The sequence below is a fragment of the Carica papaya genome, chromosome 3 (genome assembly GCF_054855325.1).
Source record: "Carica papaya isolate Zhongbai chromosome 3, ASM5485532v1, whole genome shotgun sequence".
Classification (NCBI taxonomy): domain Eukaryota; kingdom Viridiplantae; phylum Streptophyta; class Magnoliopsida; order Brassicales; family Caricaceae; genus Carica; species Carica papaya.
In genome coordinates, this window is record NC_142311.1 from 4,490,023 (window position 1) to 4,515,982 (window position 25,960).

At 34.8% G+C, this 25,960-nt stretch overlaps 2 protein-coding genes across 3 annotated transcripts; one reads left to right on the forward strand and one right to left on the reverse strand.

Annotated features, from left to right (window-relative positions):
* Positions 1 to 550: 550 nt before the first annotated feature.
* LOC110815923 (Leucine-rich repeat protein kinase family protein) lies at positions 551 to 18,584 on the reverse strand. The gene is made up of 11 exons (XM_022043899.2): positions 17,728 to 18,584; positions 15,331 to 15,595; positions 8,450 to 8,639; positions 7,611 to 8,325; positions 7,085 to 7,514; positions 6,807 to 6,988; positions 5,600 to 5,759; positions 4,178 to 4,405; positions 3,731 to 4,081; positions 2,016 to 2,117; positions 551 to 1,171 (listed from the first exon to the last, which is right to left on the reverse strand). Exons 1-11 carry the CDS (start codon positions 18,285 to 18,287, stop codon positions 920 to 922), a joined length of 3,435 nt encoding a protein of 1,144 aa, XP_021899591.2. The 5' UTR covers positions 18,288 to 18,584; the 3' UTR covers positions 551 to 919.
* Positions 18,585 to 22,034: 3,450 nt separating this feature from the next.
* Positions 22,035 to 25,927, forward strand: DMC1 (DNA repair (Rad51) family protein). 2 transcript variants are annotated; one of them, XM_088215205.1, is made up of 15 exons: positions 22,035 to 22,177; positions 22,277 to 22,359; positions 23,072 to 23,163; positions 23,259 to 23,330; positions 23,445 to 23,483; positions 23,555 to 23,612; positions 23,702 to 23,747; positions 23,842 to 23,887; positions 24,291 to 24,352; positions 24,470 to 24,536; positions 24,614 to 24,706; positions 24,790 to 24,858; positions 24,945 to 25,023; positions 25,312 to 25,478; positions 25,712 to 25,927. In XM_088215205.1, exons 1-15 carry the CDS (start codon positions 22,161 to 22,163, stop codon positions 25,754 to 25,756), a joined length of 1,035 nt encoding a protein of 344 aa, XP_088071331.1. In that variant the 5' UTR covers positions 22,035 to 22,160; the 3' UTR covers positions 25,757 to 25,927. The 2 variants fall into 2 exon arrangements, with proteins under 2 accessions (XP_088071331.1, XP_088071332.1); XM_088215206.1 differs by lacking the exon at positions 23,445 to 23,483.
* Positions 25,928 to 25,960: the final 33 nt, after the last annotated feature.

Here is a 25,960-nt window from a genome sequence, read left to right on the forward strand (position 1 = left end):
GTTAATAATTATAAACACCAACTATTTTTATCTATCAATATAAAACCCTATTTTGGTATTTTATTTAGTACAAATTTTTAAATGACTGTTGAACTTGAATATTTTAAATTAATATTTAAAAATAGAAAGGGACAATTAAACAAACCACTTTCCAAGTCACTCCCTCATTGCAGTCACCATTAAAAATCCCTCAGACCTTGTTTGTTCTATCTTTTTTTCGCTTTTTGGTCAAACGCATTTCGGTGCAGATACATTACATTAATTCTGCACACACGAATTAATGAAGTAAATCTTAATTCGCGTAAGTTCCAAGTTATAACCAAATCTATCTTCCATCTAATACTAGGGATAAATAATAAGAAGTAAAATTATAATCTTTATGTAACTTCGAAATTACAGTTTTTGAGTATTTGTATGAAATCATTAAATTCTTCCGTAGCCCATGAAACCACATTAGATCTGGAACTAAACTTTCAAATTTTACTCGGCTCAATTGCTCGGTTAGTATGTTATAAGAACAAGTAAAAATCAATTTAAAATAGAATGAGCATTACATCAGATGGACCATTAAGATTAATACCTTAGTGCAACATAAATAAGCAAGCATAGAATCCGCTTTGCCTTGTCAAATGAACAACGAAAGAGATAAAGGGTTCGTTAGCTCTAAATAATCTGTCTACTTATACACATGCCTAAGCCCAGGAAAAAACAGTACCTCCCTACAAAAATTATATTACAAATATTTGATTCAGCCGCCTGCAGCTTTCACTCATGGGCATTATTATTAGCACCTAAGGAGAGTAAAATGAGGCTTCCAAATAGATCTAAGCCAAAAACTACTAACCAAAGATTAATATTACAACATCGTTTGTGCGACAAGATCAGAGAAAAGGGGATGAATTGCTACCTAAAGTTAAATCTACAATTGTTTGTAACTTCTTGAAGGCATGAAATTAGTGCTTCGTGAATGCAACATTTCGTAGAGGTCTCCAGCTGTTGGACGATCAGTTGGATTTTTTTGGGTGCAACGTCTGAATACATCTATAAGAAATCTAAGTGTCTCTACATCTGCCTCTGATAAGTCAAGGTTTGTTCTAACTTTAACGGCTGCGTGTTCATCCAAAGACCCCAAAGCCTCTAATTCATCTGTTAGTCGTGGCCGTTTCCCTGTCTGCTTAGAAATAAGCAATCAGTAATACATCCAAGACAACTATGCTCCACCTAGAATATTGACTACAAATAAGCTTGATGAGGTGGTGTCAATTAACAATAGAAATAAATCTCCTGCTACAGCCAAACAACCACAGTGCCAATTGAATTATCATGCAAGGAGAAGAAGTACATCACTATCTCATTCCTGGGGATGTAATTACATCCTTTTCTCACATCATTCCTTCCTGCTGTAAGTTTAACTAGTTTTTACAAGATTTTCTTTATTCCCCTAAAAGCCAAAGGCAAGATTTTCTTTATTCCTTTCAAAAGCCAAATGGCATCTGCGCTTAGTTATATAATCCTCGAAAAATTCCAAATAAATCCAAACAAATAAATTTTTAAAATGAACAGAAAAAATGATTGAATACCACGATGCAACAAAAACATTTTCCAGATAGAATTAGAATGAATTAAATCTTTGATATGTCCAAAATATTCATAATTCATACATCTGATATATAATTAAATCAATTTCATTCATGATATGTCAAAAATAGTCATGGTTTTGAACCAAAATGATTGAATATCATGATGAACAAACTGAATGTTGTCGCCAATCCCTGCAATAATGGATTGAATTTTGCTTCTTTTTTTCTCTATCCTAAACTCTATTTAGCACACACTCCCATTGACTGAGTGCTAATCTACGCATTTATAGTAGCAAAAACCCTGAAATTATTGTTGTTGCCAATCTCCGCAACTTTAGATTGAATTTTTTCTCTTCTTTTATAGTTGTAATCCCTACTCTGCTGTGATACATCACATAAACGCACACACATAAAGAGAAGGCGATAGAGATTTACCTGAAGAAGCTCATGAATGTGTAATTCAGACAAGCCAGAATATGGAACTTGAAGAGTCAACAATTCAAATAGTAGGCATCCATACGACCAGATATCCACTTCCTGTGTTATTTAAGAAATAAAAGTCAGAATCAAAGAAGCAGCAGTTAGCAACATGTAAAGAAAAGGAGAATAAATCATGAAAAAACAGGTGAACTGAAGAACCACCACATATGTAGATTTTCAACAACTCTACCAAAGTACAAATTATACATAAAAAAGAATAGCGAACTTAACAAAGACTGCGCTATCAGCACTAAATAAGAAGGTGATAACAAAAGAGGATGATCTGAGACAGGTACCACTGCAACAATTAGGAAGATGAAAGGAAAAGAAGATGATATAGGATTATTCTTTGCAGTGTAGGAAATTTAAGATAGCTTCTAGAGCAAAAAAACAATATGATAAAGTAGAATAGAATAGAACTTCAGAGGACTGAACAAAGAAAAAAACTATACATATTTTTGGAATGTACAAATTTTGGACATAATATATAATTTCTCAAGTATCCTTACATTACTTTTAATCTTTATCGTGATGTAGAAAATTTACAGGTGTCTGGCGCACAAAGAGGAGAGGACAAATAGAATAAAACCGAACTACAGAAGACTTAACAAGGAAAAATAACATGCTTCGAAAGGCATAAATTTTGATGCATAACATAACTCAAATACTATTTCATACTTCTAAATTTATTAAAATTTAAGTTATAAACTTAATTTCTTTGCAATTAACTATATATTAATTATTCATTATTGAGTAGAAAAATTATTTTAATAAATGTATAAATTTTTAAAATAAGAATAAATTTAACAGAATGAAAAAATTGAAGTCAAATTTTAGAGCTTTCAACCCCTAAGATGATGATTAGTCAATAGGAGTATTGACAAAAATCCGCATTGGCCCCCAATTGGAAAACAAATTCCAATTTCGTTAAATAATTTTAGAGCAGGATAAAAGACATTTTCCCACCATTTTGTAACCAAAAAAAAAAAAATTCTACTTTCAATCTCTCCCTTTTGGTAATATAAAAGGCATGATGTCTACTAGATTCTTGGAAATGATTAAAAATTAAAAAAAAAATGCACATCAGTTCTAACCTTTAAGATTCTTGTTTTTTTATGTAACAAATTTACTTCATTACTCATTTCATATCTACTTAAATTAACAGCATATACAATAATGAAAATTTAAACTTTTGTAATAAATATATATTTTTATCAATTTTAATTAAAATTTAATCTCATTTTTGCAATCAGCATTTTATTCAATCATGCAACTGATTTTTTTTAAATAACAATTTTTCTGCTATAAGTCACTTCAAGCATCCTGCTGCATTGAATAACTTTACACTGCTGCTTTGAGTAACTTAAACCAAGACATTTCTTTAAACAATTCAAACATCCTCTCTAAGTTCCTATATTTTTCTATGGCACCAAATGCTACATAATTAATGAAACTGGAATGCATTTCCATGAAGATTTACAATATACTTAAAACTTCCTCTTTTAATTTGTCTCATATTAGATGGGAAGACAAGGACATACCAGCATTATCATTTGTATCCTGTTTATTGCACAATGCATTAAGTGGAACTATAGCATGCTTTCCATGGAACGAAAAATAATTTGAAACATCTGCATGAATTGGTTTTAAGGGGGAGAAAAAAATCTTACCAAACCATATCTACTATGTGTATGCATTGCCTGCAGAACCTCTGGTGCCATCCATCGGGGAGTTCCAACACAAACATCAGGACGAGGTATTCCTGCATGAGCAATACAGCATGTATGCAAGAAGGACCGAAGTGGCACTGCTCTATCAAAATCACAAAGTTTCACAATAGGTGCTCCATCGGCTCTCTTCTCATCTAAATCAATCAGGATGTTTTCACTTTTTACGTCACGATGAATAATGTGTTTCGAATGAAGCTCAGATAATGCACTCGCAACATCCTGTGCAATCCAAAGTGCCAAATCCATTGGCAGATGCTTTTCACCAGCTTTGGAAAGCTTCTCTATATGACTCTGTCATAAAAAAGGTATATGCCGAGGTTGAATGAAAATGCTAATAAACAAACTAACTAACTAAGTTAATCTTTCCAAAAAAAAAGTAAAAGATACCTTTAAAGATCCCCCGTTCACATACTCCATCAAAATTGCAGATTGTAATACACGATGCTCAACATTACCATCAGCTGAAGGAACCCATTTGGAAGATATCTGGTGTCCGTACAGTTCCACAATGCAGGAGTGTTTCAAAGCACCTAAAATCCTAACTTCTCCCAAGCAATTGTATTCAAAATCCCTAACTTCCTCCGATGAAGTCCCACACACTTCCAATGTTCGCACCTACAGCATCAAATGTAACAGACAGACCAACTCTTAAGAAATTTTTTATATGACTTCAACATAATGTATAAAACTAACGAGAATGAAAACAATGTTGTTTAACAATTTAAAATATATATATAATTTCTCTTCCTCTTCTAGCCAAGGGGTGTTGATCATGGATCTGAATTTGAATGACTACAAGATTGATGAACATGTCAGAGTCCTTCGGCCCCTTACCCACTGCAGTTTCCAACTAAATGATAATGATAAACCCATTTGAAAGTTCGGCACTAGTGGTTCCTTCACTGTGAAATCTTTCTATATGGACCTTCGCTCATTTGAATAGCAATCTCCTTCAGCCCCTTACCCACTGCAGTGTCCAACTAAATGGTAATAATAAACCAGTTTGAAAGTTGGGGACTAGTGGTTCCTTCAATGTAAAACTCTCTATATGTACCTTTGCCCATTTTGGCTCGCCCATGCAGTGACTACCCTGGAAGCTTATCTAGAAGCTTAAAGCATATCCTAGAATTACCTTCTTTGCTTAGGAAGCAATAAGAATGAAGGATTCTCACTATCAACAATCCCTGAAAGAGGGAGAAGATTCTAGTTGATGGCTGCTACTTGTGTATGAGGGAAGCTAAACCATCCTTTGTGGCGTCCTTTCTCCTTCCAGCTCTGATACAAAACCCTTTATGAGTTCCTTGGTGTTAATTGGGTGATGGCAGGTCTTGTGGCTACTGAAATTTGGGTTCTGGATCTCTAAAGTGAAAAAAAAAAAAAAAAAGTCATCTTTCTTATCTCCTTGACTACCTTATGTATCATTTGGAAGGAGAGAAATAGAAAAGCTTTTGAAGGCTCTGTTTTTCCCTTTAAAGACTTACGGTGCCAGATGTTTGGTTTCTTTCTTAAGGTCATCCTTCTACTTTAGATGAGGACTTGGGACACCTCATATATCTTTTGACTAATTTGTAAACTCTTTTACACTTGGGCAGTACCCTCTTTTGTACTTCAGATAATGTCCATATCTTTTTCTGAAATAACAGATAATGTCCATATCTGCTTTTCTTTCAGGAAAAAAGAACTAACAGCAGTAGTAGCATCTATAAATTCATCAAAAAGCTAATGCAGGCAACATCAATTGACTACCGGAGTATTATATCTCCAGTGAGGTAATCACCTAAGACTAACAAGACCATTCAAGGAACAAACCTTTGCTGCAGCTTCAAGAGAACCAACTTTGCATCGAATAAGGGAACTAGAAGCTGCTCTTAAAGTTTCATCACAGGCAGAAAGAGAAGGAAAATAGCATCCAGGATCAAGACTGCTTTTAGCTGCAATGGAGGCATTAACTCTTGTAAGGGGGATGTACCTGCCACAAGTAGCATTTATTATTGCAAAATAAACACAAACCAAAGAACTACTATCACATATTAGTATCAAATCCTTTTCAAGAAATATGAAAGATAAATTATAAATGAGCCCCTAACTTTCGAGCCTAATTACAATCAGGTCCAGCAGTTAGAAAAATTCATAATCTAGTCCTATTTTTAAAACAAACAATACCACCCAATCCACTGAACCAATTCTATACATCAAGATTGTAGTCAATGCACAAATCAATCTTTTTTGCCAAAGGACATATGAGAAATTTCTATAAGAAATAAAATATGTGAATCTTAAAGAAGATTTAAAAAAAAAAAAAAACCCTGACCAAAATTAGAAAGAAAGAGTTTGACTAATCAAGCTTTCTCTTCCATCACAGTTCTCCAAGCTCTCTTACAAATTTTTGTCAAGATTCAAATTTCTTCAAAATGTAATGTTTTTTCTTCTTCCAGATAAGTTCATCATTTATTCTCTTGAGAAAAAAAGAGTGATTTATGTTTTAACTGTGATTTCAATAAGTCACTGGACTGAGCTGTCACACTTCCTCAAAATGTAAGGACTAGATTATAATTTTTTAAGCCAACGGACAGAGTTATAATTAGGCCAATAACACAGGAACGTCCCTATAATTTACCCAAATATGAATGTGATAGCTCGACAATAGAGATGGAAGTAGAATGTTTTCTAGACCACAAAAAAACAATTCATAACTTGACCACCAAAAGGACTGGATTAACTGGCATGTAATCTGCAATAAAAAACAAAGCAAAAATAATACTGGGGCACATACACAGTCTTAGCAAGATGAGCAATTTTACAAAGTCTCAGTTGTTAAAAGGGAAAAAAATAACTCAGCTGTTTATACAATAAAACCAACAGAGCTCCAATACTTCAGTTAAGGCAAGAGCATCATGACACAAAATCAAACCACGTGCAATGTTGCATGATAAGACATACTCAACACAAAAACATAGAACCCAAGGATATTAGCAACAAAGAGAGTATTATGACCACTTTTAATAAAATTATTCACCTGCAAAGATATTCAATATCTTCCTCTTCCCTAATGTCATGAGGACGACAGGCATCGACTATCATACGAACCCATGAATCACCTCGTTTGATAGGAATAATATTCCAGGCATGCGGCAAGAAATCCAGGTAACCCCTAACAAGTTCGCAAGGTAGTGGAGGCTCCATCCGGTCACATAGATACTACAATTAAATGTTGAATCAATTATTAATGAAAAATGAAAACAAACAATATAAAAATTCATACTCACTAAAACAGAAATGCAATATGATAATCACCTTCATGAGCAAAGCTCTGTGTCTACAAACACCAAACTGCAAACTCCCTATAGGAACTATTATGGAGTTTCTTCTCAACTTAATGGAACGTAATGATTTCTCACAGAGGTCAGCAAAAATTATATCCTCCACAGAGTCCAATATTTGTTTGGTGGATGCGCTTATATTGTCACTATTTCCAGTTGAACAGGTGCAAACAAAAGGCTTCTTATAGTTTGAACCAGATACTGCTTTTCGTGTTCTTTCTACAATGGCACTCCTATCACTGCCTCCAAAATGATCAGATACAAAAAGTGCGAGCAATGACGCAATTTGCAGGTTATCAACAAAAATCTGATCCCTATCTTTGGAAGAACGATTCAATTGCTTCAACTGAAATACCAAAGCTTGAGCAGAGAGGAGAATGGCATCTAATACTTCATCTCTTTCCCTAAAGAAATAAACAATTAAGGATATTGCATTGTTAAACCATGCCTTTGTTCAGGATATAGATTATATTTGTATATTCACATGTAGATAATACTACCTGTCAACAAGGATGACTTCCCGTGACTCAAGATTCAAAATTTGCTCATAACTCTGAAGAGGCATAAAGGGCCTATCACGGCCTGCATCATAAAAACCATCTGGTAGACAATCATCAATACTACACAATGAAGTATTACTATATTTATGGGATAGAATTAAGCTGTCCTTGGTTGGTCTCTGGTATTTGCATGGTTTTGGATTATCTAGATAGCTATCAGAATGCCTCTTTGACTTGGGAATAGACTTGGATGTCTCCGAAGATGAACCATTATCCTCAGTACCAGCTCCACCATGTGAAGGGGCTACAGATGCTTCACACTCATAATATTCATTTTCAGCCCCGTCTTCATTATATAATCCCTTTCTAAATCTGACTTTTTCCTCAACATCAATACCTAAATTTTCACTTTCAGCATCCACATTAACTAATTGTTTATCATCATCAAGGCCTAGAACTTCCGATGCACCTTCTGCAGAACTTTTGGAGGTCTTTACATCTTCAATGCAAGGTTTGCTAATCCCATCTGCCTTGACATTCAAACCTTCAGAAAGTCCTTCACCTTTCCACTTCCTGCTGTTGTTTAAACGTTCTTGACGAGCCCTCTGCTGCAAGTAATGCTGCTGCCGCTTCCATCGCTTAGTTGACCTCCGAGGAGAAAAGCATCTGCTATTTGAAGAGGTCTCAGTTAATATGCTTGATGAGGAATGAGAGGCTGCGTCAATTTATCATATAGTCAACATCAAGTAATCTTCAGAATTAATAATTAGGATATCGAAACATGAAAGTATCAGATTCCATATGAGTGCAAGTTGGAAAAGTAACTCCACAGGCCTCACCATTAAAAGAAGCACGCCGCCCATCAGCATTACAAAAAACACTTCCATCATTCTCTGGAATAAAGGCTTCATATACATCCATTTCAACTGAAGAATTGACGAGCTCATCATTGGAGGAGTCTTTACCATTTCCTTCTAAATAGCAGCATATCCATGATGGTATTTGACAATAACTTAGGAGCTTATTGTACTAAAACAATTGTGAAGAAAAAAAAAACAAAACAAACACATTACATCGAGGAAATAAGACGTGCATGAGTAAGAAACTTCAATGAATAATAACAAAACCCTTTTAATCATACTTGAGAAAAAACAATAATGAAATAAGCCATGATCTCCTTTCAGTTCCCAATTTATTTGTCTTCTACATTAACAGCAAACTATGTCCAGGCATCCATTAATTAATAGCCTTTTCTAAGTAGCAACAAAGTGATGATATAAGGGGAGTCCAATCACTACTAAAGATATGCTTTGCGGTATAAGACCACAAAAATCACAAATACAATATGATCAGCAGAATGCCATTTCCCAATCAAAATATATTTGTGAGAATATATTAAATAAAGAAAACAAAAGAAGTCCACAAAATTGATCGATTATCTGAAGAAAAACAAGGATATTGTTCTATCAAATAAAAAAAGAAGAAAGACTGTTTTCAACAAGGGAAAAGAAAGTTGTTTCACTTTAGAGCTGTTTTTGCCAGTGTCATTTTCACAATCCAAGCATCAACCAAGCAAACAGAGCCTTATTTACGATATTCTTTTTCTGAATTCATATATTGATGTGAGCAAGAAAAGAGAAAATAATTTCTTTAAAGGGAGAATCAGCCAAGAGGGAAGACTTCTCCCTAAACCATGTGATATCTTAAAAAAAGAGGAAATCAAATCTCTTTTCTTAAAGAACTAATCTTCATGGTTTAAGAAAGATATGGGTGGCCTCTTTGCTCCTTTAATGGCCAGCCTTAATTAACCATATTTACTTCCCCTAATTTCTCCATAATTAATTATTATACTCCCATTTAAAAAGGAAAGATCCTACCTAACTTATTCTAGTCAAAATTTTCTTAATTTTTATAATTTTCTCATTCAAGATAAAATTTAATTTTCTTATAATTTTTACCATTAATTTAAGATATTTATATTTTTATGATGCACACAGCTTACTTTTGTAAATAAATTTTCAATTCATAATTGTAATCACTCAAGTTTGAGAACAATAAAACTATAGTTTTTAACTAATTAAGTTTTGTCAACCTTCTTGTTGAGTGTGAATTGATTTAACTTATTAAGGTTATTCTTGTCGCGTTTTATCAATTTTTTTTCGAATTGATTTCTAACTTATCAATTTCATACTTGTGGTATTTTTAATCAATTCAAACTATTTTAATTATTTTGGTTGACATTCACATCTTGAATATAGGTCAAGTAGAGAAAGTTTGTTGAGGATTTTATGATTCTGAATGCTGATGTTATATGCGGAGTTCTTGATCACATTAGTTGATCTTGAATTCCGTATCATTACTTAAAAAAGAAAAAAGAAAAACAACTAAATTTGTATATTTTCTATAAGTCTATCTTCAACAACTATATTACTTAAGTTGTACGTAAGTGCTTCTTTTTAATAAGTCATAATTGTTCAATTTATGTACATAATATCAAAACTGATGAATAAAAAATCACTATTATTTTGAATTTTTTAAAGCCCATGTTATTAGTACAATCGTTGAATAATAAATTTGGACTATTTGAATGATATTATCTGACAGGAAGTCGCATGCAGTCAGATTTCTAGTTCTCTGTGGAAACAAACCTTCGGGTGAAGATCCTCTGCAGGCTCATCAACGATCAAGACAACCAATTCATGGTCAACCCACTAGGTGAGAATATGAGGTTTGCCTAGATATTACAAAAAGGAATAAGGTAGACATGCCTTCTTATGATGGCAAATTGGACCCCATCATTTTCTAGGACAGGTTGAGGCAACAGAGCTAATCTGATTGGTAATATATCAACTAAATAGAGCTTGTGGGTTTCAACAAAATGAATATCAACATCTATCAATGGGAGGTAATAGAACAAAAACTAAAAGAGAGACACCTTTCCACTTGCTACTGGAAACATCTGGCTACAGAGTTTGTTAAACCTGAGGCAATTGACTGATTGTGTGACTGATTACTTAGCTCAATTCAAGTAGGCAATTCTTAGATGCAAGCTTAGGGAAGAACGAATGTCTCTGTTACTGGATTTATCAATTATTTTAAGTCAAGGGGGAAGTTTCCTTGTATTCTTACTAACTCTTTAGAGGAAGCCAGCCAAAGAGCTCTTAGGATAGAACATTTCAAGTTCCCCACTGCTCATTAGAAAGAAAATAGTTCAATCATAAGTCTATTCCCCAGTTGAATTTCTAAGCAAAGCTTGCATATCTCTAGTGCCTACCTCTTCCACTCATCCAAATGGTCTTTCTAGAGGATATGCTGGTTACCCAGTTGAACATTATCAGTTTTTTTTTCAGATAGAAAAAGAAAAATTATTGATTAAAAAAACGAATTACAAGAGAGACGAGGAGATATCTTTAAGAAAAAAAAAAAAAACAGAAAAACAAAACAGAAGTTTCTAAATCCTAGACCAAAAAAATGTAGAGCACAGACCTACAAGGCTAACAACCAGAACTCCTGTTAACCACCACAAAAACTAAACTAAAAAAGGAGTTCTTCCAGAATAACAAATCAGACCAATCCAAAAGCTCCTGAACAAAAACCAGATAAAAAACTTGCACAAAGACAAAGAAACTACCTTTTCCCTCAATTTTCTCTACATCAACCATAATTTTTTCATTTGCTACTCTCTCAAGTTCATTTTCCACTTTCTTTTTCGTACTGTGGATCTAAGGGGGGAGGGGGTGGGAAACAACCCTTACATATTCACTAAAAGACTAACCAACTTTAACCTAAGGAATCAAGAACAGATTGAGGATCTCTGTTTCCCCTCTAAGGTGGTTGGCTAAGGCTAATTTTCGGGTGGCAAAAAAAAATTAGTGGCATTGAAAACTGCCATTATAGAGTGGATGAGGGAGGAGAGCGTTAGGGTTGAGGAGGGCACTAATAGACTGTTGGAGGAGTTAAGAGGGGTTGGACCGGGAGGACAGGGAAATTGGTCTTTCGAGGGAGAACGGGGAGAGGAGGGAGATGGTTAGGGCGGAGCTGGCTAATAGGATTCGTATGGAAGAGATCTCATGGAAGCAGAAGGCTAGGGAGAAGTGGATTGAGGAAGGGGATCGTAACACAAGGTATTTCCATAGTCTGGCTAGTCATAGAAGAAGATGTAATCCTGTTGAGAAATTGCAGATCGTTAATAAGTTTGTATCGGGCAATGATTACTTGAGGGAGGGTGCCATGAACTTTTTTCAACAGCTATATATTGAAGAGTTCCTGCTGCAACCTACATTGGATGAGCTTCATTTCAATCAAATTAGTGAGGCTAGCAGGTGTTTTTTGGAGGAAGAGTTTACTGACGAGGAGATTCTTGATAGCCTTAGGAGCTGCAATAGGGACAAAGTCCCAGGGCCGGATGGGTTCAATATAAAATTTATACAAGAATTTTGGTTGCTGCTTAAGACCGATCTAGTGAAGATGTTTAGAGAATTTCATCAAGCTGGCTCTTTTGTGAAATCTCTTAATTCTACATTCATTGTGTTAATTCCAAAGATGGAGGGTGCTAATGACATCAAACAATTTCGTCCCATTAGCCTGGTGGGATGCATTTATAAACTCATATCCAAAGTTCTTACCAAGAGATTATCCAAGGTACTTAAGGAGGTGATTGGTGAGAATCGACATGCATTTGTAAAAGATAGACAGATTGAATGTGGTTCTGGTGAGTAGTGAGGTGGTGAGTAAGGGGGAGGAAGGGGTTATGTGTAAGTTAGATATGGAAAAAGTGTATGATCATGTGCGTTGGGCTTTGTTGATTACATGTTGGGGAGGTTGGGTTTTGGGTGGAAGTAGAGGAGGTGGATAAGATCTTGCATTACAACGACTTCTTTTGCAGTAATAGTTAATGGTGGCCCTTCAGCATTTTTTAGAGCCTCTAGAATGTTGAGACAAGGTGATCTGTTATCTCCATTGTTATTTATCATTGTCATGAAAGCTCTGAACAATACTATTGAAAAAGCTAAAGAGGAAAATTTGATTCGAGGTATTGTAGTTGGGAGTGATAGTGATCAACTGGAGGTATCCCATTTGTTTTTTTGCAGATGATATTAATTAATTATCTGTCAACCGGAAGTTGAGATGATTATGAAATTAAGATGTATTCTTTTGTGCTTCAAAGCTGTCTCTGGGTTAAACATCAACTTGCAGAAATCTGAATTAGCTATGTTGAGTAACAAGGGTAACGGTGTTCGATTTGCTAAAGCCCTCGGATGTAAGATTGTGAATCTCCCTATTAAGTATCTAGGGTTACCTTTGGGGGTTAAATTTAAAGATTTGAAATCCTAGGACCCGGTGATTAATTTACTTAAAAAAAGATTTGTGGGGTGGAAACGAAACTTCTTATCTAAAAGGAGGAGATTGATTCTCATTAAAAGCACTCTCACTAATCTCCCTATCTATTATTTATCCGTTTTGACCATTCCTATGAAAATTGCCAAGAGACTAGGTAGCATTCATTGTCGCTTTCTTTGTGGGGATGATGAGAATAATAGGAAATATCATTCAGTTAGGTGGGACGAGATGAAGTTGCCTAATGATAGAGGGCGTCTAGGTATGAGGTCCTTAGTGGAGTTGAATAAGGCTCAGTTGGGGAAGTGGTTGTGGAGATGCAGTTGGAGGAAGGATCTTTATGGTGTAGTGTTATTGGGGCGAGGTGGGGAGAATTAGTGGGGAGTAGGAACCGCAGGGGTTTGTTAGGCCTCATGGGGTGGGTTTGTGGAAGCGTATATGTATGGGGAGGGAAAGTTTTTGGAAGGGGTTCAGTGGAAGATTGCCAAGGGTAACCTTATTAAGTTTTGGGAGGATGAGTGGATAGGGAGGGGTAGTCTCAAAAGCTAATTCCCAAGAATCTCTAACTTAGCAACGAGGAAGGATGTGGAGGTGGGGAAGGTGTTTAGGGGAAGGGATGGGAGGAATGGGTGGGATCTTGACTTGATTAGAATTTTGAATGATTGGGAGAATGATGAGTTTACAAGGTTTCTACAAGTTCTCGCGGATATTCACTTGGGTTCAGACAATAATAAGGTTATTTGGAAATTCAAGAATGACGACAATTTCACTGTGAAGTCCTTCCATGACTTTTTGACATCCAAAGAGGACAATGGTAAACAATTCCCAATTCAGCAGATATGGAAAATAAATGCACCACCGAGGATTTTTTTTTTTACTTGGGAAGCGTGTCGAGAATGTATTCTCACTATTGACAAGTTGATGACAAGGAGTCACATTATGGCCAATGGGTGCTCTCTATGCATGAATGCTGATGAATCGTGCAATCATCTTCTTCTTTGGTGTTCGGTGACGTCTACTTTATAGTTTATGGTTTATAGTCGATTGGGTACAAATTGGGTGATTAGGGGTTCGGTGAAGGATGAATTGTGGGCTTGGGGTGGGATTAGAAGAAGTATTAAGTTTATTAGAATGATTCCTTTGTCTATTTTTTAGGTTGCATGTAAAGAGAGAACCAATACAGTTTTCAATGGGTGTGTGAGGGATATTGGTAAAATTAGAGATAAATGATTGCATACTTTTGGGATCCTAGTTCCGGCTCATGACATGTATGGGTGGAACGATTTTGGGAGGGTTATTGATGTACTAACCAATTAGTAAATTCTTTGTATAGAGGCGGCACTCTCTTGGCATTATATACGTAATATACATGTTTTTTATCTTAAAAAAAAAAAAAATCTTCTCACTTGGACAAAAAGATTCAGCTTCCTACATCTGGACATGGAAGAGTGACTTCCTTTGGATAAACATCATCACATGTAGTTTTGCATATATTGAACCTATCCGATCCAATATCTTAAAGACTTAACCAGACATCATAAATCCCCCAAAAAGATCACTTACTCTATCTAATACATCATTATCCTTCTCTCATCAATTGATACAAAATTTTGTTATTTTAGTGTTAAGCCCGAATTTCATCCAAAAGCAACCTTCATCTATTTTCAAACTTGAATCAAAATTTGAATCAATATCATGGTCAGAACATGATAACTCACCCACTCCTATAGGTAGAAGTTCAGAAGAAGGAGCCAATGTGGACATTGCTCTTGGATTATAGGAGCCCTACTTCCCATTGTATTGTCACTCAGTTCCTTGTCCAATAAAAAAGGAAGCCTTACTTCAGCTACCATTTCAATTTCTAAATGATCGCTTCACATGTTAAACCCAAAGCTCTTGGATTTTTCTTAATGTTCTCACTCACTGGAATTAGTTATTTTCAAGATGAGAATGATATAGAACTGTCTAAGAAGCATTAAGAGTCTAATTCGGAAACTTTTTTCCATTCTCTAGGAGATTTGAGCATGATTTTACTAGTACTTATATAAACTATTATTATTACCTGTGTTGGAATATTTTTTTTTTCTAATCCAGTGTTATATTATATCTTCTTATTACCTCGCTTATTTCCCATTTCCATAACCCTAATATTCCTCTTGCCTCCTACTTGATCCCTTTTCCTCTACATTTTCCTTAAATCCTATTATCTCTCTTGTAGTATTATTTCGTCCTACATCAAGAATAGATGTCAAGCAAATGATTTAATGACCCAACAATTAGCCTATAATTATGGGTTTCAAATATGAAGATTCTCAGGAAATATGTAGAGAAGAAAAAATGGATAAGTGCTTAATAGAATTATATAAGTAAAGATTGAGTGTACCTGAAGATTCAAATTTTGAAGGTTATGCATCAAACCAAGCTCAAGAGAACCCAAAGATGTCAACCGATTATTTGACAAGTCCAAGTTCTCCAATCTTTGTAGGGCAGTCAGACCCGAAGGTAGTTCCATCAATTTATTATTTGCAACTTTCAGTGATATCAAGAACTTCAAATAACTTATTTCAGTTGGCAAGCTCTTTATTTTATTAAATGAAAGGTCCAAATATTCCAAACTCTTTACACAGCCAATTTCTGGAGGAACAAATCTGAAAATATATGTAAATATATATATCAATATTAAGCTTCTCAAAGGCCTCGTAAACAAACATATTAAGCTTTATTTACGTGACTAACATTCAACAACTTCAAGTGAATTGGAAATTCATATTCTCCTAAAACAAAATAAAGAGAAACAGATCAACAAAGTTTTAATCACATGCTTCAAACTATTAAATAATATGGCAAATTACCAAATTAATTTTTTAAATTTGGTACTTGATACAGTTTAGTCTTTAATATTTTTCCATTACAATTTGATCTTGAACACTTTATATCTACTCCAAGAGTGCAGTTTTTAGTCCATTTCCTAATGGAAAAAATTTTCAAAAAAAAAATTTATTTTGGATTTTAAAATAATTAAGAAAATCAAAAATTAAAAAAATATGTGTTAATTAACACCACCTCTCTCTCCTTTCTTTTTTGTTTGATAAGCATAATAATAAATTAACTAATTAAATGAATTAAATAAAAAATAAAGGAAAGAGAGAAGTTGTTGTCAATCAACATAAATTTTCTTTTTTTAAAAAAATTAAACTTTTTAATTATTCTAAAATTCGAAATAAGTTATTTTTAAAGCATCAAATATAGGCTAACCATTTTAAACTTTTTTCCACTAGAAAATAGATAGACATTGGATATCTGAAACATCTGCAAAATGTTGGAATAAAAATTATAACGGAAAAAACATCGGGGACTAAAATATTACAAGTGCCAAACTTCAAGGACTGATTTAGCAATTTGCCCTAAATAATACAACTAGTGTCAATGCGCAACAGTCTCAGCATGCCAACAATGTTAGGAAAAGTTACCAAAAGAATTGCTGAGTTCATTGTCTTCAAGTGTGGAAAGGAGAGGAATAGTAGCAGCCATAAGAGGTTAGAACTTGGAACATTAAATATATATTCGACCATAAAAAGTATAGTCATAGAAATTGTTTTCACCAGCATAATCACTTCAAAATTAGTAATCATTTGGAATATATTCTACAAATTTTCATACTTCCTTCTTCCTGCGTTTAAGTTCCTGGTAGATAGTTAGGACCAAGTTTCTGCACTTAAGAATCTTGAAGATAGAGAAACTTGTAATAAACAGTTTAGGAGCCGCACACTGAGAGCTCATTCTGCAACTATATTAATGCCCAAAAAATACCAGATATTTTTTATTAGTCTTTACCTCTTCTCCAATAAACCTGCTAAAATTGGCAATCACATTTTTGTGCAAATAACAAGATATATTGTCTGTCAAATTGACCTAGCTACTGAATCATGCAACTATTACGACCCTAGCTAGTCTGAGCGTTCACAAATAAATTATAAAAGAATATAAATAAAACAAATAACTTCCTACCAATCTAAATTGATCCTGCAAAGTAGAGTAGCATGCATTTGCCCAAATTTAGTCATTTACCACAAATTTTTTCTATGAATCATCAAATATAAGCACAATTATCCACTTTGCGAAGAGTCTAATTAACACTGATACAGAAACAGACAACTTGACAAACAAAAAATTACATATAGATAGAATCAAGCCTAACCAACTGCTACATGTCGGCATATTCTACCTACACAAACCATTAAAAGGTTACTAACTCCTCCCATAATCTTCTGCATCTCAACTACCTAATCAGTTGTGACCAATTCTTCCACATTAAACATTTCAAGACAACATAATATTCCACAGAGAAACAGTTAATCACAATTGTCCAATCAGAACCAAATTCTATTTCTAAAAAATGTTCTGCAGTTAATATGGTGTCAGGTGATAGATTTGCAATTACATGTATAAGCACATATTTCCTATGTACTTATGCAAAGGGCTTGGAAAAAAAAATTCCTCCAAATCAAGTGCAGTTTTTTCAGAAAGCAGACCAAAAAAAATTACGAGATAAAGGCAAGGGCATACGCTATTTCTACCATTCATTGTTTTCTGAATATTTCAAAATAAACACAATTTAAGATCAAAATTTTGGGACTTATACTATGGTTAACTCTACTGAGCCAAAGAATTGTACTAATAAGCTCCATGCTTTAGAAAGTTCAGGTCGTTATGTATTCCTGGAATTAAAAAGACAACTGAAGTTCAGAGCACCCAACAGCTTAAAAACAAGAATACTCGCCTTATAGAGAAGTGACAAACAGAAAGTTTGGTCAAGCACTTTAGCGCAGCAATCTCGCTCAACATTTTCAAAACCGAAGGCCGATGAGGGACCTTAGTCAATTCCAGCTCCTTCAAGCCCTCCAATTTGGTCAAAGATAACCCACTATTGAACCCCGGCGAGGATACTTTCACCTGCAGACACTCCAACCTCCCCAAATTTCCCAACTCCGCTGGCAATAAATTAATCTCATTCCCAAAGAACTTCAAAGTCTTCAATCTTGAAAGCCTTCCTACTGCTTTCGGTATCAAATTGAACACATTCCTATAAAGGTACAACCCCTCCACCGAATCATCTGCCTTGTCCAACAACGAGAATTCAAGATTTTGATTCAAGACATCAATGACGGGTTCATCCTCGGGTTTGCCGTCACCATTGTGGCTATCATCACCGCAACTGCCTGTGTTGGTTTCTTGGTCGTTGCTGTCATCAATTGAAGCAGTAGCATTTACAGTTGTGCGCGATTCTTGGCGGTTATCGAGAGATACGGGGCCTGCTTCGAGGGAATTTGAAACCTGCATGGGGCGTTCAATCGAAGTGATTGAGAAGGATTCTGAAAAGATAGGGAGCTATTTAGAAATTGATAGGAAATCCGGGGCTTAGGGCAAGCCGTGAATCCGTTCGGGGGAAGGAAAATAAAGCTAACGCATAAAGAATGAAGGAGAATTAGAGGGAAAAGTGAAGAAAATTTGAGGAGCGGACAGGGGGCGGAGAGAGAGAGGCCGCTCCTGTGCTAGAACCTAAAAGCGAGAGAAGAAACCCTAGAATCCAGACGAAGCGTGTAGTTCAGTTATTAGGGCGGAAGTTCTGGCATTATAATATATAATATTTTATATAAACGGAGAAGGAAAATAAAATAGGCTACCAAAAGTTTGAAAATTTTGATTTTCTTTGGAGCAATTCACCTTTTTTAGCAATGGTTAAATGTCAAAAATACCCTTCTCTTTGCCCCGACGACGAGTAGTCAAATATAGAGGCTGGTCAAAACTCAAAGAACGACTTTTTCTTGTGAGGGTGAGTGAACTTTCTCTGCGATTGTTCTGGTTTAATCTTAAATTTCATACATTAAACTAGTATACTAATATTTGACAAACATGTACGAATTAATAATATATTGGTTATATGTTTTCTGACAAGTAAAATAGAAAGGAGCTTTGGAAGTAAATTAAATGAAAATAGAATAAGATTTCAATGGAATGTTATCCGCGAGTAAATGATTTTAGTAAAAAAAAAAAAAAACTCATTTTCTTTGATGTAATTAATTAATTATATTGCTAAAAATTCTTAAACAATGTATATAATAAATATTTTATGTGTGTTTTAGCTGTAGTTTATTTATGGGTCTATAATGTCAAAACACTTTATAAAAAAATAAAAATTATATTCTGTCAAAACTAAAACTAAAACTAAAAATTTATTTTTAAAATTTTACTCACATAAATTTATTAATAATAAATATACCTTTATTATTTTATATCCCATATTTTCCTATTTGACCTCTGCAAATGGAGGCCTGCAATCATCGCCAATTGTTGGAGTTGGTTGTGGGAGAGGTGGGTATGAAATGGGGTGTCCATTATGGTGGAATTTGAGCGTACACTCTCTCTCTCTCTAGTTTTTTTTGCAGTTATGAAGAGCATGTAAAGATGGTTGTTCATTTACAATTCTATTTTTTAGCCCACATCCCTTATGGGACAAGACTGAGAGTCCTCCTTTTGTAATCAATCATTCCATAAAAGATAAAAACATTTGCCCCTTTATGCTTTGTTATCTCGTCTCTCTATTTCACTTACTCTCTTAAAAAAATAATAGTCAGTAGCGTCCGATGATATCGGCTATGTTAACTTCATTTTATTATTTATTTAATAACTATTATTAAAAATTATAATGACATATTGTATTAGTAAATCATTTAAAATTAAATTTTATATAAAGAGATCGAATTTTAAGTGAGATAACTTGTGACTTTTTTTCGATACAAAGTAGAAAAAAAAAATATGACCTAGATGTTACACATTCTAGGTCAAGAAACACCAATGAAATTTTTTTTTAATAAAGTTAATGAGCTCAGCAAATGGTTGACTATGATACCAATAGTCCGAAGGATTCGAGAATGCATGATTAGCCTAATAATTTGCATAGTGGTTCCTTTTTTTGTAAATATGTTGAATCTAAACATTCTAATTTCTAATTAACCAATATTTTATAGCTTAAACCAGGTTGAAGTTAACGTTGACATGAATTATCTCATTGTGAATCACTTTGTTCAAAACTTCAATAGCAAGAATATTATCCATTTCAAAAATAACTTTGTGTGCTCCTAGATTCTATGTCATCTCAAGGCGATAAATGGCACCCCAAAGCTCAGCCTATAAGACTGAACAGGTTTTAATATTTCTACCGAAGCCCCCTAACCAATTACCATTAACGTCCCTACCAGTACCACCCGCATATGTCAGGTTGATGTTAGCTCGAAATGCCTTGTCTGTATTAATTTTAATCTAATATTGAGTTGGTGTTTTCTAACCAATAAGCTTCTCTATATTTCTGCAGGGTTAGTCATTGATCGTTACAGCAATGGGCATTACTTTAAAAGTGTAGTCCGTCATTTTGAATATAGCTTGCTTTATCTCATCAACACTGAGCGGATTACCTCAAAAAATAAAACAATTTATTTGATTACATAGCGACCAGTAAATAATTTCAAATATAATTTTTCAATCTCTGAAAGTCGAGTACCATTGCCATTTGTTCCGCAAGTTGCCATTCATCAAAACTTAAGTTAAAAAAGTTATGTTTCTCATCATGTGGAATAATGTTCATCCAGAGACTTCTTGCTTGATGACATTCTTTTAACACATGATTAATATCTTCAATTCATAGACCACAGGCCTCGCAACCCAAGATCTTCAGTCATATGTCTTTTAGCATGTTTGTCGTTCGTGAGTAAACTCTTTTATAAGACTAACCAAAGGAAATGTTGGATTCTTTGAGCACCTGGCCACTTTCAAGCTAAATCCCATTTTCCATATGGATCAAAAAAATCATTGCTAATAAGTATAATGTATACATAATTTACCGTAAACTTATCACTTGAGGACAGGCCCCAGTAAGGTTCATCAGCCCCCATTTCTCTATGCAGAACCATTACAGCTGTCAATTGAAGAATGATGTTTACAAGAAACATATTTTGCAACAAGTTTCGATTCCACTAGCCCACTGGAGTAACAAATCCCTTGACATGTTTAGATAGATTAGGCTCTTCAACAGGTTGGAAGGTAAGTAATTTAAGGGGACCACAATCACCCAACCAGTTATCTTTCTAAAATTTCACATTGCTTCCATCACCTATATTCCAATGAACTCCTTTCTTAACTCATTCTAAAGATAATTAAAGTTTCTCCATAGATGTGAGCAAACCTTCAAATTAGTCTTATTTCTATAAGGATTCTCCCAACTATATTTATGCCTTAAATTTTGGATCCAAAGAAGATGAGGCTTGGTGATAATAGCAAACTCTGCATTCATAAGAAAGACTTTATTGAAATCTTTGAGGCTAAGAATACCTCCTTTACCATAGGTACAAATACTATTTCAACAAGCCAGTTATATGAAGAGGTTGCTCGTATGAATTTCGATTCACATCAAGAAACAAGAGCTTTTATGCTTCTTATGGACAAATTAAACATGACTAAAGCTTTAATGACTTGCATTCTTGAGCGGTACAGTTTTTTCATGGATAATTTGCTTTATTAATAAGATAGTGACACAATTTTTATGATATCATTTGATATGTATTATTGCGTGAATATCTAATTAAATTAAAAAATAAGAATAATATATATAAATAAATATAAAAAAAATTTTATATTAAAAAAATACTAATAAGGAATTAACTACTAAAATATAAAGAGAAATAACTTACACAATAGAAATAGAAGCGCTTGGTGATATTAATATATATAAAAAAGTCACAAAGTTAAATATAAAAAATTAAAAATAAAATATGTTGGTATTATTATTTTTTAGTAAAAATTAATTAATAATTATATTACATTATACATTAATAATACCATAATTTACAAATATAAAATAAGATCAAACTTTTAAAAATAACGCTTGGAAATATACAACCCAACTCATCCCAGAGCATGAGTAAGAAACTCTAACTGTGCAGCCAAGAAATTTGGTAAATCTATTAGCGTTATTTGAAAATAAAAGGTTAGTAGGTAACTGTTAGGACTTAGGTTAGTAGGCTCTGATTCCCGCCCTATAAATTCATATTCCCTTACACATAAATAATCTTCATTGACAAAATTCAAATCTCTGGCTCTCTCTCTCGGAGACACGCCAAACACTCTTTTTCTCGTGTGAATTTTTCTGCCATAGCCAACATGATTGCTACTCTCAAGTCAGCTATTGTTCTTCCTTTCCTTCTGAAAATTATTTGTATTATATCGCATAGAGTAACCTTGTTGATTTCTCATTTTCCCTGTTTGATTGAGGTCAGAGCCGAAGAATCAAACCAGCTACAGCTCATTGAACGAGGAGACATCGATGACGAAGACGACTTTTTTGAAGCCATTGACAAATGTAACCTCTGCGACTCTTCAATTCTCGCCTTGTTTCCTTTATAACTCTCAATCTCTACATATTCTTTTTCTAAAGCGTTCAATGAATATTGAAGTTGTTCGCTCGTTTTAACGATTTTATTAGTAATGTTGAAATTTAAGTACGATTTCTCTCTTTGTTTACTGTTATCGTGATTAATGCTGAGAGTAGGTTTGATTTTTTTCCTGACTTTATCTTGTTATGTTTGTCAATAGGATCATAATTTTTTTTAAATGTTGAATGAATCTGTCTAGGTTTGGAATGTATCCAATAAATTTATCGTTGTTTCAGTTCGTTTTGACATCTTTCGAATAACATGTTTATTACGTATTTATTTTATTTGCTCCAATTTTGCGCATCCGGTGTGGATTTTCGTTTCGGGTACCGAGCCATGAATTTTGAGTACTTTCCCTCTAACTGTCGAGCATCTTCTGCTTCTGTTTCACATCCAAGCACTGCCAGCGAACTTCACTTCATTGTTGATGATGTTCACCTCATATTTGAAATTTGCGTTACACTTTGGTACATTTACACGAGAAGTCTTCATTCAGTACCATTTTACGCTGATGTTGAATACTGCCTTCCTGTTTGCCATGCATCTAGGAATTTCACTTTGATTAATCGGATAGACGTTCATTTCACGTTTTAAGTTGTTTCTTGATCGACTTGTTTGCGTTATTCATATCTTTTCCAGTGATCTCGCAAGGAATCAATGCTGGAGACGTGAAGAAGCTTCAAGATGCAGGGATATATACCTGTAATGGCTTGATGATGCACACAAAGAAGGTATAGGGATTTTCAATTAATTCGTTAAATATCTGAGACGATTTTCACTATATGCTAACTATCATACTGCCTGGTCCGATGCTGTCTGTTTTCAGCACTTGACGGGTATAAAAGGGTTATCAGAAGCTAAAGTGGACAAGATCTGTGAAGCTGCAGAGAAGATAGTGGTTAGTGCTTAATTTAAAATTTAAGTGATATATAGTTTTCTCGTATTGGTTTTTTGCTTCTCATTCCCGTGCTTCCCTCATTTTTATACGGCTTTTCCTTGCATCATTTCCCAGAGTTCCGGTTATATCACTGGGAGTGATGCTCTGCTCAAAGTAAGTCCTAAGTTTTCAATTTAGATATCAACGTGGATAATTTGAAAACTAATTATCGTTTTTACATACAGAGAAAGTCTGTCGTTCGCATCACTACTGGGAGTCAGGCTCTTGACGAACTCCTAGGCGGTACTCATTCCTCCCGTTACTGTTTGATACAATTGCATTAGCATTTTGTAATATTTATTCTGATTTTTGACTTCTCTATACTTGAAAAGGTGGGATTGAAACTCTTTGTATAACTGAAGCTTTTGGCGAGTTTCGGTGAGAAAGAGAGCACATTATGCAATAAATTTTCTTTCCCCCTGTATTTGAGTGACGTGTAGCTTTTCAACTTCATAACATAAATTTGTTTTAGGTCTGGGAAAACGCAGCTCGCGCATACTTTATGTGTTTCGACACAGGTTTGTTCCTCTCTTTGGTAAAGAGTTCAAAGTGTAAACTTCCGCTTGTGATGCATGGGACTTGCATAATTGGCCCTTCCATTGTTTTCTTTAAATGGCTGTACATCTGGGGACCAAGTGGTCGCATACTTTTCAGAGTTTGCCAGGAAAAATTGAATGCCGATTCTTTGAGCCCTGTATTTTTTAGGCTAGAATTGTGAAGGCAGGACTATGACTCACTATTACTTTCCAAGCACACTTAAGAGCTGTGAACTAAATGAGTACCACTAGTTGTTGATCACTGCATCTGAAAATGAATACTGGCATAAAAATTGGCTTCCCAAAAAAAATAAAAGCAGCTTATATTGATCCAAGATAACTGTCAGTAGCGGCTCCCTGATTGCATGTTGTGGGTACTCTGCAGCTTCCTATAAACATGCGTGGCGGGAACGGAAAAGTTGCTTATATTGATACTGAAGGAACTTTGTATCCTTTACATCCGTCACTGCAGTATATCTTAAGCAGCCTTGGTTACTGTTCCGGTTTGATAAGTAATTGAATGTACCTTCATCATGTTTTCTTCTTAATTACATGGATTTGCAGTCGGCCTGATCGAATTGTGCCAATAGCAGAAAGATTTGGTATGGATCCAGTGGCTGTTCTTGATAATGTAAGAACTACAAATTCCTTGTTCATTTAACTGGGGATGTAGGTGGCTAAACTATTTCCTTTCTGTGAATTTGAAAGATCATTTATGCTCGTGCTTACACTTACGAGCATCAATATAACCTGCTTCTTGGACTGGCGGCAAAAATGTCTGAAGAGCCCTTCAGACTTCTGGTGAGAGCTTTTACTATTAGATTACACCATGATGCCAAGTTCATGAGGTGGTGGTTTATGTTTTTGGTACATTACTTATGAAGATTGTAGATTCAGTGATTGCTTTGTTTAGAGTGGACTTCACTGGAAGAGGAGAACTTGCAGAGCGCCAGGTAACTCCGTAGATCTTAAGATGACTATATTATTAAGAAGTCAAGTAAACTGTATTTCTCTCACATAAGCCCAATGCCGTTTGCAGCAAAAATTGGCACAAATGCTTTCCCGATTGACTAAGATAGCTGAGGAATTTAATGTTGCTGTCTACATGACCAACCAGGGTAAATCTTGACATGTTAGGAGATGTCTTTACAGGCTGATTTTTCTTGCTTCTTTACCTCGGCCAATACTAGAGATACCCTATTGTACGCAAAGCTGAAAGAGTAAAGCTCAATTTGGATTGAACTATGTTCTATGGTTAATAGAATTAGGTTTCTTAAAATCACTACTACTCACAATCTACAGTTTTGGAGAGAATCAAACATTTCTTGGTTCACTTGCCTGAAATTCAGTAAGTATCCCATTCTGATGGACTCATAGTGCCAAACTAACACTATTGTTGGTTGCAGTCATAGCAGACCCAGGTGGTGGGGTGTTTATATCAGACCCAAAGAAACCAGCAGGAGGCCATGTGCTTGCCCACGCAGCGACTGTGAGGTTGATGTTCAGGAAAGGCAAAGGTGAGCAGCGTGTCTGCAAGGTGTTCGATGCTCCAAACCTACCTGAGGCTGAAGCAATATCCTTACCCTCATCATGCTAATTTGGATTTTCTGGCTCTCTAGCTTCATCTTTAATCATTCACAAACTCAACCTAACCAGGAATTTAATCATTACAGAAATTATGGCACTAACCTTAGATGTTTGAACACCACCATCCAAGTTCTCCATGCAGACATGATTTTCAGAGCAAAGACTAGAATTGAATCCCCAATTTTTCCAGTTGATCTTTTTTTCTCTTAACATGAGCACGTATTTCAGATAACACCAGGAGGCATTGCAGATGTGAAAGACTAGCCAGAAGCAAAGGTTCAGGGGCCTGAGTCTCAAGATCAGAAAATGGTAGTGGACTATCTTGTTTACCTGCTATTTAGCACTAGTTTTGGTTGAAACTGTAGAAGGATATCTAGCAACATGTTTAATTCTAATAGTAATTGCAGAAAAGAGGTTTGGTTGCCCATATGCAAATGTCTATGTCTTACTGCATTATCATTTGTAACA